Here is a 14,858-nt window from a genome sequence, read left to right as displayed (position 1 = left end):
GATCGTGCCACTGCACTCCAGCCTGGGCAACAGAGCAAGACTTACTCTCAAAAAAAGAAAAAAGAAAGACCAGGACTTCATCTCATGGTTTCACTGCTGAATTCTACCAAACATATAAAGAATAGCAATAAATCCTTAAACTTTTCAAAAAAAATTGAAGAGAAGGTAATACTTTCAAACTCATTTTGGAAAGCCAGTATTTACCCTGATTCCGAAGCCAAAGACACTACCAAAAAAAAACAAAAAAACAAAAAAAAGAGGAAACTACAGGACAACAGCCCTGATGAACAAAAATGCAAAAATTCTCAATAAAATACTAGTGAACCAAATCCAAAAGCATATTAAAAAGATCATTCACCATCATCAAGTGACATTTATCCCAGAAATGCAAGTGGTAGTTTGACACACATAAATCAATAAAAATAATACACATTAATAAAATTAAAGAAAAAAGTCACATTATTATTTTGATAGATGCAGAAAAAGCATATGACAAAATTCAACATCCTTTCATAAAAACTACCCCCAAAAAATAAGGTATGGAAAAAATGTACCCCAGCATAATAAAGGTCATGTACCCACAGCTAACATCATACTCAATGGTGAAAACTGAAAAGCTTTTCTTCTAAGATTAGAAACAAGACAAGAATGCCCACTCTCGCCACTTCTATTCAACATAGTACTGGAAGTGCTAGTCAGAGCAATAAGGCAAGAAAAAGAAATAAAATACATCTATATAGAAAAAGAAATGAAAATATCTGTTTGCTGATGACATGATCTCATAGAAAACTGTAAAGACCACCAAAAAATCTAGTAAAAAACTGGTGATAAATTCTGCAAAGTTGCAGGTTACAATGTCAGCATACAAAAGTCCATAGCATTTCTATACACTAACAATGAAAATCCCCCCCCCAAAATTGAGAAAACAATCATATTTACAATAACATCAAGAAATGAAATAGTTGTAAATTTAACCAAGGAGGTGAAAGATCTATGCACTAAAAACTAAAATACTAATGAAAGAAACTGAAGACACAAATAAGTGGAAACATATCCCATATTCAGTGATTGGAAGAATTGTTAAAATGTTCATGTTACCTAAAGTGATCTACAGATTCAATGCAATTCCTATCAAAATTCCTATATCATTTCTTTACAGACATATAAAAAAAAAAATCCAGCCAGGCACAGCAGATCACATCTGTAATCCCAGCACTTTAGGAAGCAGAGGTGGGAGGATCAGTTGGGACAGTTCAAGGTTTTCATGGCTACAGTGAGCTATGATTGTGCCACTGCACTCCAGCCCAGGCAAAAGAGCAAGACCCTGTCTCAAAAAAACAAAAACAAACAAAAAAAAGAACAATCCTAAAATCTGTATGGAACCAGAAAAGACTCTGAATAGCCAAAGCAATCATGAGCAAAAAAACCAAAGGTGGACTCATTGCACACTGTGATTTCAAAATATATTACAAAGTTACTGTAATCAAAACAGCATGGTACTGGCATAAAAATAGACACATCAACAAATGGAACAAGTTAGGAAGCCCAAAAATAAACCTAAGAATCCCAAGTGTGTACGGTCAATTGATTTTTGACAAAAGTGCCAAGAACACACAATCGGGAATGGACAGTCTGTTTAATAAAGTGTTGGGAAAACTGGATATTCACAATCACAGGAATGAAGCTGGATCTCTACCTCATACAAAAATGCTCTTTCCCCAGATATCCACATTGCTTGCTTTCTCACACTCTTTAGGTCTTCCTGAAATGGCATCTTTTCAGTCTTTTTTTGTTTGTTTATTTGTTTATTTTTTTGAGACAGGGTCTCGCTCTGTCGCCCAGGCTGGAGTGCAGTGGTGCGATCTCAGTTCACCGCAACCTCTGCCTCCAAGGCTCAAGTGATTCTCCTGCCTCAGCCTCCCAAGTAGCTGGGATTAAAGTTGCACGCCACTACTGGCCAGCTAATTTTTTTGCATTTTTAGTAGAGACAGGGTTTCACCATGTTGGCCAGGCTGGTCTTAAACTCCTGACCTCAAATGATCCACCAGCCTTGGCCTCCCAAAGTGCTGGGATTACAAGCGTGAGCCACCATGCCCAGCCCTGCTGTTTTAAGCTGCTAAATGTAAAGCTAATTTTTTATTTCAGCAAGAGAAATACATGGTGCAATGAATGTACTATGGTAGACACTGTACCATACTACTCAGATCACTCTTCAAGAATAAAGGGGTTATAATTACCCTAGCTGTGGAAATGTTGCAGGTAGACAACCTTGGGTGAAAAGAGCCACCTTACCCAAGATTGGATCCTTATTTCCTATGATGGCCTTCGTCCAATGACAAACTGATGGAGAGATATAAAGGCCTAGACCTCTTGCCCCAAATGGGGACAACTAACTCGGAAGTGTTATTCCATCTTAAGAATTCCCCACAGGCTTACCTGAGGTTTCCACTGAGGCTGCATCACAGCTTGACTTCTCCCTTTGCCCAGTCCTCATTCCCTGCCTTCCCCAAACTGTTGGTCCCAAGAGTAGTCCCTAACTGAGCTCTTGTACACTTATCACTGTCTCAGAATATGCTTCTCAGAGAACCTAACCTGTGACAACTTGTCTAGCTCCAGGAAAATAAACACAAACTTAGGTTTTGTTGTTGTTGTTGTTTGAGATGAAGTCTCGCTCTGTCACTCAGGCTGGGGTGTAGTGGCATGATCTTGGCTCATGGCAACCTCCACCTCCCAGGTTCAAGCGATTCTCCCACCTCAGCCTCCCAAGTAGCTGGGATTGCAGGCACACTCCACCACGCTTGGCTAATTTTTTGTATTTTTAGTAGAGATGGGGTGTCACCAGGTTGGCCAGGTGGGTCTCGAACTCCCGACTTCAAGTGATCCACCCATCTCGGCTCCCAAAGTGCTGAGATTGCAGGTGTGATCCACTGTGCCAGGCCAAAATTCAGTATTTTTATTAGGATCACATTAAATTTACATATTAACTAGGGGAGAATTAAAATTGTTAAGCTACAAAGGATATCTTTCCATTTGTTCAAATCTACTTTTGTGTCTTTCAAGAATGTTTTAAAGCTTTCCTCCTTTAGGTTTTGCATACTTCTTGATGTACTTATTCCTATATACCTTATCTGTTTTATTGCTAATACATTTTTTGTTTTATTTTGTTTGCTTTTTTTTTTTTTAAGTCAGTAGCATCGCTATATTGCCTAGGCTTGTCTCGACCTCCTGGGCTCAAGCAATACTTCCAGCTCAGTCTCCCGAGTAGCTGGGACTACAGGCATGCACCACCATGCCTGGTTTCATTGCTAATGTAAATGGTGGTTTCCTTACTGTTACAACTTCTAAATGGTTATTATTTACATTTATGAAGATATTGATTTTTTTGTATATCAAGTTTATGGCTTGCTATATTGATATGTTTTATTGTTTTTCATTTTATTATTGATTCGTTTGCATTTTTTATATATAACTTTTTTCATGTATCTATTTTTTTTATTTTTAAGACAGAGTCTGTCACCCAGGCTGGAATGCAGTGGCATGATCTTGGCTCACTGCAACCTCTACCTCCCGGTTTCAAGCAATTCTCATGCCTCTGCTCACCCCCCGACCAGTAACTGGGATTACAGGCACACGCCACCATGCCCAGCTAATATTTATATTTTTAGTGGAGACAGGGTTTTTGCCATGTTAGATAGGCTAGTCTCGAATTCCTGGCCTCAAGTGATCCACCTACCTCAGCCTCCCAAAGTGCTGGGATTACAGGCAGAAGCCACCATGCCCAGACAACTTTTTTCATTTATAAATGAAAATAGTGATACTTATTCCTTTAAAATCTGTATGCCTCTCCATTGTCACTTACAAGGAGAAGCTAAATAATGTGTATACATGGGCATAGAATGTGGAGTAATAGTCACCGGAGACTCAGAAGGGTGGGGTGGGCCAGGCATGGTGGCTCATGCCTATCATCCTAGCACTTTGAGAGGCCAAGGTGGGCAGATCACTTGAGATCATGAGTTCAAGACCAACCTGGCCAACACGGTGAAACTCCGTCTCTACTACAAATATAAAAATTAGTCGGGTGTGGTGGCGTACACCTGTAGTCCCAGCTACTTGGGAGACCTGAGGCAGGAGAATCACTTGAACCCAGGAGGCAGAGATTGCAGTGAGCCAAGGTCACACCACAGCACTCCAGCTTGGGCAACAAAGGTGAGACTCTTGTCTCCAAAAAAAAGAAGGGTGGGAGGGGAGTAAGGGATGAGAAATTACATAAGGGGTACAATGCACACTATTCGGGTGATGGTTCCATTAAAAGCTCAGGCTTCACCACTAGGCAATATATCCATGTAACAAAACTGCACTTGTACCCCTTAAATTTATACAAAAAAAAAAAGTAAAATAAAATTTTATGACTCTAGTTATTTTTTTCTTTCTTCTTCTTCTTCTGTTTTTTTAATCAGAGCCATCACTTTGGATAGTTGTTTTTTTTTATTTGACTGTGTCAGACGGTATATCCAACAGTGAATGGAGATAGTGGGTATCCTTGTCTTGGTTCCTGACCTAACTGAGAATTCCTCTAGTGTTTCCCTATATGCAAGACATGTTAGGTACGCTGATGTTAGGACTGAAATTATCATATTAAGAAATATACATCATTCTTATTATTTTAAAAATCAGGAGCACATACTGAATTTTGTTGATGATCAAAACATCAATGCAAGAATCATCCTTGCATTCTTGGAATAAAATATATTTGGTCATGATTTTACATATATGTATATTTGCACTTGTACATGTGCACTCAAAACTTAGGCATCATCCTTGATTTATTTCTATCATCATACTTCACACTCAATCCATCAGAAAAGCTTGCTGGTGTTACCTTTTGTGTACAACCCTAATTTGATCATTTTCTACATTTTTCAGCTCTAGCATTCTATGCCAAATCTGTATTGTTTTTATATGAACTAACACAATAGTCTCCTAAATGCTTCCTCTATTTCTTGTCTTCTACCCTTACAGTCTTTTTCGCACAAAAATCCCTTTAGTAGTTTCTTATCCTGCTTAAAATAAAATCTAGCATCCTTACATGGTCAATAAGGTCCTACTGTTTTTTAAACCTGGTCCCTACCTATATTTCCAGCTCTCCCTCTCATTCACTTTCCTCCAGCTATACCAGCTTTCTGCCCGTTCAACACACCAAGCTTATTCCTATCTCAAGATCATTTACTTGGTATTCCACTTCTTTTCCCCGGAATGTTCTTTCCCCAAACCCTCTGATGGCTGTTTCGCATTAGGTAGGACTTTGCTCAAATGTCACATTAGCATAAATACTTTATTTTCCCAAATACCTTCTTTAATGTAGGGCTACCTACCTCTCCCACCCTCCAATTCTCCAATATTCATTCTCTCCTACTTTTCTCCATAGAACTTACCTTATAAGCATCTGAAATTATATCTTATTGTTTATTTGTTTACTGTCTCTCTTATCAGAAAAGTTTTGTCTTATCCACTACTGTATCCATAGAACCTGACACAAATTAATCATTCAATAAATATTTAGTGCATAAAGGAATGGAATAAGAAGCAAAAAAGAGAAGTCAGAAACACCAGCTATAGCAGCCAACTGCCCAACTGCGTAAAGGTGGACTGTTACCTCCACCTTGCTTGCTGAATCATAAGTATGTATGTGATATGTGTTTAAAATTAACCTGTTTTTGGCTGGGCATGGTGGCTCATGCCTATAATCCCAGCACTTTGGGAGGCCAAGGCGCGTGGATCACCTGAGGTCAGGAGTTGTGGACCAGCCTGGTCAACATGGTGAAACCCCGTCTCTACTAAAAATATAAAAATTAGCCAAGTGTAGTGGTGTGGGCCTGTAGTCCCAGCTACCCAGGAGGCTGAGGCAGGAGAATCGCTTGAACCTGGGAGGCTGAGGTTGCAGTGAACCAAGATCGCACCACTGCACTCCAGCCTGGGTGAGAGAGCAAGACTCTGTCTCAATAATAATAATAATCATAATCATAATAAATTAAATTAACCTCTTCTCTTAGCTTTTTCTTTTTAAAGCTTTCCTTTTTTTGCCACTGTTGTAGGTAGAGTATATTGAGTAGAGTATATTCCTTTTTCTTTCTTTTATAGGTTGACCAAACAAAAAGAGGAGTAGATATCACCCAAATATCCTAGAGTTACAGCTGAATGCATTAACTAGATCACGGCATTAACCCTCCCCTGTGAGACGGTATGAGTATGTTTTGGTTGCATATGGAATAAGTTCACTGTGTTGATCAGAACATTTTCAAACTGCATGTGTAAGAGGAAGAATGAGAGAGTTTGTTGAGTAGCCAAGAGCCACACTGTCATTTCTGCCTAACTAACTTCCATTATTCCTTCTTTTTTTTTTTTTTGAGACAGAGTCTTGCTCTGTCACCCAGGCTGGAGTGCAGTGGCCGGATCTCAGCTCACTGCATGCTCTGCCTCCCGGGTTTACGCCATTCTCCTGCCTCAGCCTCCCAAGTAGCTGGGACTACAGGCGCCCGCCACCTCGCCCGGCTAGTTTTTTTTTTTTGTATTTTTTAGTAGAGACGGGGTTTCACCGTGTTAGCCAGGATGGTCTCGATCTCCTGACCTTGTGATCCACCCGTCTCGGCCTCCCAAAGTGCTGGGATTACAGGCTTGAGCCACTGCGCCCGGCCCCATTATTCCTTCTTTGGTAACAGTCCCTAATTTCCCTTTGGGAAACAATGACTCCACTTTTACTCATGCAAATGAGACTGTCAACCAAGGTGTCCTTCCTTCTTTTAGTCCAATGGGTCATACGACCCTACCTGGACAGAAATACAACTCTTGCGTAAAGTTTGGAAAACATGGGAAAATAGTTAATTTGATCCAAAATGCCAGTGATTCCTTAAAGAAAATGGTCATTAGTTCCAGCTTTAGTTTTATCTTTTCTGAAGTATGCTTCCTCAGCTTATCTTTCAATTTTGTTAGCTACTCCACATCTTTTCTTTTTTTTTTTTTTTTTTTTTTTTGAGACGGAGTCTTGCTCTGCCGCCCAGGCTGGAGTGCAGTGGCCGGCTCTCAGCTCACTGCAAGCTCCGCCTCCCGGGTTCACGCCATTCTCCTGTCTCAGCCTCCCGAGTAGCTGGGACTACAGGCGCCCGCCTCGTCGCCCGGCTAGTTTTTTGTATTTTTTTAGTAGAGACGGGGTTTCGCCGTATTAGCCAGGATGGTCTCGATCTCCTGACCTCGTGATCCGCCCGTCTCGGCCTCCCAAAGTGCTGGGATTACAGGCTTGAGCCACCGCGCCCGGCCACTCCACATCTTTTCTTAATAAAACTTCTGTTTTGTTTGTTAGCCAACAAAAATACCCTACCTGGAATACCTAAACTATTACTTCTTTGTTTGAAAAATGTGGCTAATATTGAGAAAATGTTGGTGTGAAGATTAAATGAGAGATTCATTCAAACATTCAAATATTGGAGTACTTCCACTGACCAAGCCTGCTAGGGACAGAGAAACAGAAGATACAAACCCAAAGTGAAGGAGTGAAAGAGTGAGGGACATAACATTATGTAGAGATGTGAACTGGACCTCTTGTGAAGAGATGGTCTTTGATACAAGAAGCACTTCCTCCATTGTATTACATTGAGCCATAGGAAACTGGCATGTTCAAGCATTTTTGAAATATAAAAGTACAAATTTCATATAGTTCAATGTAATGGTAGAAAAGAAACGAGAAAGCAGCTACAAATGCATTTAGATTTATAGATTTAGTGGTGGGAATTTAAAGAAGCACCTGTTTCTCCCATTGCTTCTCGGCCTTTTGGCTAAGATCAAGTGTAGTATCTGTTCTTATCAGTTTAATATCTGATACGTCCTCTATCCGAGAACGATATATTTATGGCTTTTTGGAGTAGGGAGATGGAATAGGAGCTTACTGCATCCACTCCACGCATTGACCTGATATTGCAGTACTTCCAGGAACGGTGCACTCCTCCAGAAAAAAAAAAAAAAAGAAGCAGCACATGTCTTATTTGTATGTAAAACGCCTAGAGTAACAGACACTCAATAGTTTATTTAGGTATAGATTACTCTTTGAAATAAATTCATGAAATATGCTTTCCTAAAGGATTTTGTCTAGAGGAGAAACATTCATCACCTTTTTTGGATATTCCTGGTGCTGACAAGAAAGAGTTGTGTCCCAAAATATTTAATTCTCTTATTTGTTATCTTTCTGCACAAGATACTAATTTTTTTTAATCCTCAAAAATATTTAATTTGACCAGCCTAGCCAACATGTAGCCTAGCCAACATGTCAACATGGTGACACTCATCTCTACTAAAAACACAAAAATTAGCCAGGCGTGGTGGTGGGTGCCTGTAATCCCAGCTACTCGGGAGGCTGAGACAGAAGAATTGCTTGAACCCAGAAGGTGGAGGTTGCAGTGAGCTGAGATCACTCAGTGGCTGCACTCCAGCCTGGGTGACAGAGCAAGACTCTGTCTGAAAAAAAAAAAAAAAAAAAATTTAATTTAGTTGACTTAAGCCTAGAAAAAAAAAAATATATATATATATATATAAACATTATATATAAACATATATAATATATATAACTAGATTTATATATATATAGAGAGAGAGAGAGAGATCACTTGAGGCCAGGAATTTGAGATCAGCCCGGGCAAACATGGCAAGATCCTCTCTCTAAAAAAAGCAAAAACAAAAACATACATATATTATTAAATAATAAAAATATATATATTTAGGCCGGGCACAGTGACTCACACCTGTAATCCTGCACTTTGGGAGGCCGAGGCAGGTGGATCACCTGAGGTCAGGAGTTTGAGACCAGACTGGCCAATATGGCAAAACCCTGTCTCTACTAAAAATACAAAAACGAGCCAGGTGTGGTGGCGCACGCCTGTAATCCCAGCTACTCAGAAGGCTGAGGCAGAAGAATCGCTTGAAGCCAGGAGGCAGAGGTTGCAGTGAACTGAGATTGCACCACTGCACTGGGTGACAGAGCAAGACTCTGTTTTAAAAAAAAACAAAAACAATTAATTTAGCTGACCTAAGCCTAGGAAACAAAAATGTAGATAGATCGATCGATTGATCACTTGAGGCCAGGAATTCGAGATCAGCCTGGGCAGACATGGCAAGACCCTGTCTCTAAAAAAAGCAAAAACAAAAACATACATATATTATTAAATAATAAAATATATATATTTAGGTCGGGCACAGTGACTCCCATCTGTAATCCCAGCACTTTGGGAGGCCAAGGTAGGTGGATCACCTGAGGTCAGGAGTTTGAGATCAGCCTGGCCAATATGGCAAAATCCTGTCTCTACTAAAAATACAAAAACTAGCTGCCTGTGGTGGTGCACGCCTGTAATCCCAGTTACTCAGAATGCTGAGGCAGAAGAATTGCTTGAAGCCAGGAGGTGGAGGTTGCAGTGAGCTGAGATTGTACCACTGCACTCCGGCCTGGGAGACAGAGTGAGACTTCATCTCAAAAATAAGAAGAAGAATAAAAAATAAAGTAAAATAAAACAAAATAAAATGTTGTTCTAAAATTTAAAACACTGTTCTTTTGAATATTGCCTTACTGCTATATTTAAAGATTGCTGCTGCCTTTAAACGATCACTGGTTATTTTGTAAAGGTCTAGAGTAGACTATTATTAGATTGAAGAACCAATTCTGGAGCATTACTATTGGTAGTGGTCTACTTGAAGTCTCAGCCTGTTTTGCCAGCCCTTTCAGAAAGACGTCCAACAAAGATGCTGCTGCAGTACTGTGCACTGCTAACAATGCTAGCACACTGCCATCAGAACAACTCAAAGGCTGAGTAGGTGTGTCCAGATGGCAGAACTATATTATAAGAGAGGCTGACAAAATAAATCTGTGACATTTTCAGCTTCTGTAGAGAGAGGAGTCTCTGCCTCAAAACCAAAACTGAAAAATGAGGAACTTCCATACAAAGGAAGGGGGCTAAGATTTGTACTGTTTAAAAAGATCGATAAGTTTTCACTATGATACATAATAAATTCAATGATGAAAGATACACACAGGGCGCAGAGAGGAACTGAAATGGGTTGCCAAAAGGATCATAAAGGTCACATATAAACCTTTGATATCAACAGAATACAAACTTAAAACCTTACCTTGTAATAACGAAAATAGTCTCTCTCTTGCAATTTTTTTATTTTGGGGAAGATTTTGTAGGTATTGAAGTTATCGATGCTGTCAATATCACACAAGCAATCATCCAGAACTCCAGTGACCTAGAATTTATATAATTTAAAATACATAAACTACTGATGTTTCAACCTTAACAAATCTACACTATTATATAAAAATGTAATTTATTCATTCAAATTAGCCAGTACTTGCTGATTAAGATATAATATTAAAGCAGTCAATTTACTTTTTACTGTGGTCAATGAAATAAAAAAACAATAGAAAGATCAGCTATACCCATTTGGAAGAACATTTTTCTCTAGCACTTGAAGATTATTGAATTCTCCTTCCTCTACTTAAACATATATGAAATCCAAGTGGCCACTGGAATATGAAGGCAATATCTTCCCAACCTAACCTAGAAGTTACAGACTGTAATGATATTGCTGTAGTAACCCATGTCTTTTATCTTTCCTTTAGGCGGCCATTTATGGAGGCTTACATGATAGGCACAGTATTAAGAGCTTTATATTATCTCATTTCCTCTTTAAAAGTATTCCATGAATGAGGTACTATAATCTTCATATTACATATAAGGAAATTAAGGTTTAGTAGCCTTATAGTAAGTTTTCCAGAGTAGAAATGGAACTTATTCCCAATCTATCAGATTGGGAATCTATGATCTTATCCACTATTCAAAGATTATTTGCTAATCCAAGAAGAGAAATTGGTATTTCCGAAGTGAATGTAGAGTCCCAAAATTCCATAAAACAATCTTCGGCTAAATTAAAAATGGAACTCATTGACTGATATGCACAATCTGGATTTATCTTCCAGGAATTATCCTGAATGATAAAGCAAGCCAAAAGGTTACACGCTTTATGATTCCATTTACAGAACACTTTTTAAATGAAAAAAATTTAGAAATGGAAAGCATACTATTTGTTGCCAAGGATTAGGGACTGGGGTAGGGGATGGAAGGTGGGATAGGTAGGGTAGGAAGGAAATAGTGTGGATGTAAAAGGGCAACAGGAGGAATATCTGTGGTGACGAAACTGTTCAGTATTTTGACTGTGATGGTGAATACATTGACCTATGTATGTGATAAGATTGTATGTCACTAATACATACACACACAAACAAAACAAGTAAAACTGGGAGAATCTGAGTAAGATCAGTAGATTCTCTCACTGTCAGTGTCCCAGTTATAACACTGAACTACATGTTTACAGGATGTTACCATTGGGATAAACAGATAAAGAGTATATGGGATTTCTGTGTTATTTCTTGCAACTGCATATGAACTTACAACTAAAATTTTCGAAAAACAAGAAATGGGTCTCAGCCTGTTAAAGGTTATTTATATGGTCCATAGGAGGAATATATGCGAGTAATGGTCAGAAAATGGAAACCGGTCCTTGCAAGCTGTTTCATTCTCATTCTCCCTCCCTAGGAATATAAATGTGTCCCCAGACTCCCTTCCACAGAGTTAGGGCTATATTATCTTGAGATAAGTGATCATTATCAGAATTTTGGCTCTAGAGTTATATTTACTTTGCTGTCCGACTCACTAGGATCCTATCACTAACTCCCAAATTTCATTCCATTGCTCTCACTACTTACAAGACAGTGAGTTCTATTTTTTTCTTTCCGCTCCCCCACAGTCTGAAATATGTTTCTAAAGACTTCAAATGCTAGCCCCTAAACAGGAAAAAAATACAAACCAACAAGCTCTCTAGGTTTTAAAAATATTTTATCTACTGATATATATATAATATATACATATAATTATATATATATAATTAAATAACAAAGTAAATACTGCCAGTATCCTTTCAGCTCCTCTTTAATTACATCTATCTCCCTTTCCCTAACGGTAGAAATAAATCTTGTTTTTGTTATCAATTTTCCTTTTTCTGGTAATGCATCCCTAAACAATATGCTTGAGTTTTTTTGTTATTTCTTATACATTTTTCTTAAATTGTTGACTTTTCGTTTATAAAGCACCATATTTTACTTCTTTAAAACATTTTAATTGTGGTAGGGGATGGGTTCACAAAGTTGACATGTACATATTTATAACCTTTAGAAGACTACTGAGACAGAAACCTGTGTGTCACTAAAAGCTTCTAAATACTGCCAGTATCATATTAAAAAGTAAAACAGAAAAACAGATGTTGGCAAGGATGTGGAAAAAAGGGAATGCTTATACACTGTTAGTGGGACTGTAAATTAGTTCAACACCTATGAAAAACAATATGGAGATGTATCAAAGAACTAAAAGTAGAAGCATCATTTGACCCCGCAATCCCACTACCGGGTATCCATCTACCCAAAGGAAATCATTATATCAAAAAGACGCCTGCACTTGAACGTTTATCACTGCACTATTCACAGGAGTGAAGTCATGCAATCACCATGCAGGCAAGTGCCCATCAACGGTGGATGGAATAAAGAAAATGTGGTCCATGTACACCACGGAATACTAAGTAGCCATTAAAAAAAAAGAAATCATGTCCTTTGCAGCAACATGGATGCAGCTGGAGGCCATTACCCTAAGTGAATTAATGCAAAAGCAGAAAATCAAATACTGTATGTTCTCGCTTATAAGTGGGAGCGAACAATGAGTACACGTGAACATAAGGAAGGAAACAACACTGGGGACCCCAAAAGGTGAGGAGAGAGGGGGACAAGAGCTGAAAAATTCCCTATACCCATGTAACAAACCTGCACAAGGACCCCCTGAATCTTAGGAAAAAAATAAAAAATCGAAATAAATAGTGCCAGTATCCTTTAAGCTCCTCTTTAATTACATCTACCTCCCTCTCCGTAAAAGAAAGAAATCTTGTTTTTGTTATCAATTTTTCCTTTTCTGGTAATGCATCCCTAAACAATATGCTTGAGGTTTTTGGTCCCCGTTTCTGAACTTTAATGTTAATGGAATCTAATGTGTGAATTTTTCTGGGATGTGCCTCTTTTGCTAACACTTTATTATGGCATCTCTGATGATGAATTTTGTAGTACCTCATTCATTTTCCCTGTTGCAAGTGTTACATTTTATTAGACTATCATAATTTATCCATTCTACCCTTGATGTATACAGTAGACAGAATGCCCCACCCCCAAGATGTCCCTAATTCCTGAAATATGGAAATATATTATTTTTGCATAGCAAAGGGGACTTGAAAGATGTGATGAATTTAAGGATCTTGAGATGGGAAGACTATAGTGGATTATTCAGGTGAGACGAGTGTAGTTACAAAGTTCTTCATGAGAGGGGAAGGCGGGAGTGTCAGAGTCAGACAGAGACTGGAAAATGCCATACTGCTGGCTCTGAAGATGAAGGAATAAAGAGGCCGTAAGCCAAAAATCACAACAATATCTAGAAGCTTGAAAAGGAGCCTCCAGAAGGAAATGTAACCTTGCTGACATCTTGATTTTAACCCTGTAAATCCCATTTTCAGAATTCTGGCCCCCAGAACCACAGCATAATAAATTTATGTTGTTTTAAGTCATTATATTTGTGGCAATTTGTCACAAGAGCAATAGAAAATTACCGCAATCCATATTTAGATTGTTTTCAGGTTTGGCTAAAGAACATTGCTACACAAACGGTTTTGGACATATATCCTGGTATAAAAACACATGCAAGAGTTTCTCCAGGTTGGGCCAGGCACAATGACTCACATCTGTAATCTTAGCACTTTGGGAGGTGGACACAGGAGAACTGAGACCAGCCTGGGCAACATGGCGAAATCCTGTCTCTATAAAAGTACAAAAATTAGCCAGGTCTGGTGGTGAGCATCTGTAGTCACAGCCACTCAAGAGGCTGAGGTGGGAGGATTATCTGAACCCAGGGGATGGAGGTTGCAGTGAGCCAAAATCACACCACTGCACTCCAGCCTGGGGAAAAGAGCCAGACCTTGTCTCAAAAGAAAAAAAAAAAAAAAAGAGTTTCTCCAGGTTGTATGCTTAGGAATGGAACTGCTGTAAGTATATGTTCAGCTTTTTCAGGAAATGGCAAAATGATTTCCAAAACAGTTGTACCAATTTACCAGCCCCCCAACAATGAATGGGAGTTACTGTTGAGCCATATCCTCATGAATTTTTATTTTTTTTTATTTTTGAGACAGAGTCTCCCTTTGTCACCCAAGCAAGAGCGCAGGGTCTCAGTCTTGGCTCACTGCAACCTCCACTTCCTGGGTTCAAGTGATTCTCGTGCCTCAGCCTCCCGAGTAGCTGGGACTACAGGAACACGCCACCACGCTCAGCTAATTTTTGTGTTTTTAGTAGAGACGGGTTTCACCATGTTGGCCAGGCTGGTCTCAAACTCCTGGCCTCCAGTGATTAGCCTGCCTCGGCCTCCCAAAGTGCTGGGATTATAGGTGTGAGCCACTGTGCCAGCCCATATCCTCACCAATATTTAACATTAATCTATGCTTTAATTTTTGCCAATCTAGTTAGCATGAAAAGTTATCTTTTTTCTTATTTGCACGAACAAGGTACAATGTTCGTATGTTTTACGAGACATTTATATTTCTTCTTGTGTGAAATGTCTATTTATATCTTTGATTCACTTTTCTGTTAGGTTATCTTCTTCATACTGATCTGCAGAAATCAATACTGCTTCTTCCCTATTCTATTATTTTAGAACTCCAATTAGACATATTAGACATTCTCA

General features: G+C 38.9%; 1 protein-coding gene and 1 non-coding gene across 3 annotated transcripts in view; one reads left to right on the top strand and one right to left on the bottom strand.

Annotated features, from left to right (window-relative positions):
• ERO1B (endoplasmic reticulum oxidoreductase 1 beta) overlaps positions 1–14,858 on the bottom strand; it is a 66,591-nt gene that overhangs the window by 43,905 nt on the left and 7,828 nt on the right. For both annotated transcript variants that reach the window (XM_033198279.1, XM_033198280.1), the window contains exon 2: positions 10,162–10,281. In XM_033198279.1, coding sequence (XP_033054170.1) covers positions 10,162–10,281 — 120 coding nt within the window. The remainder of the gene's footprint in view (positions 1–10,161; positions 10,282–14,858) is intronic.
• On the top strand, positions 7,807–7,996 carry LOC117076903. Its single transcript, XR_004434529.1, has one exon. It is a non-coding gene; the product is annotated as a U2 spliceosomal RNA (small nuclear RNA).

Source organism: Trachypithecus francoisi, unplaced genomic scaffold (genome assembly GCF_009764315.1).
Source record: "Trachypithecus francoisi isolate TF-2019V2 unplaced genomic scaffold, Tfra_2.0 Lachesis_group5, whole genome shotgun sequence".
Taxonomy (NCBI): domain Eukaryota; kingdom Metazoa; phylum Chordata; class Mammalia; order Primates; family Cercopithecidae; genus Trachypithecus; species Trachypithecus francoisi.
Note: the sequence above shows the minus strand (reverse complement) of the source record. Positions and strands in the feature narration are given on the sequence as shown.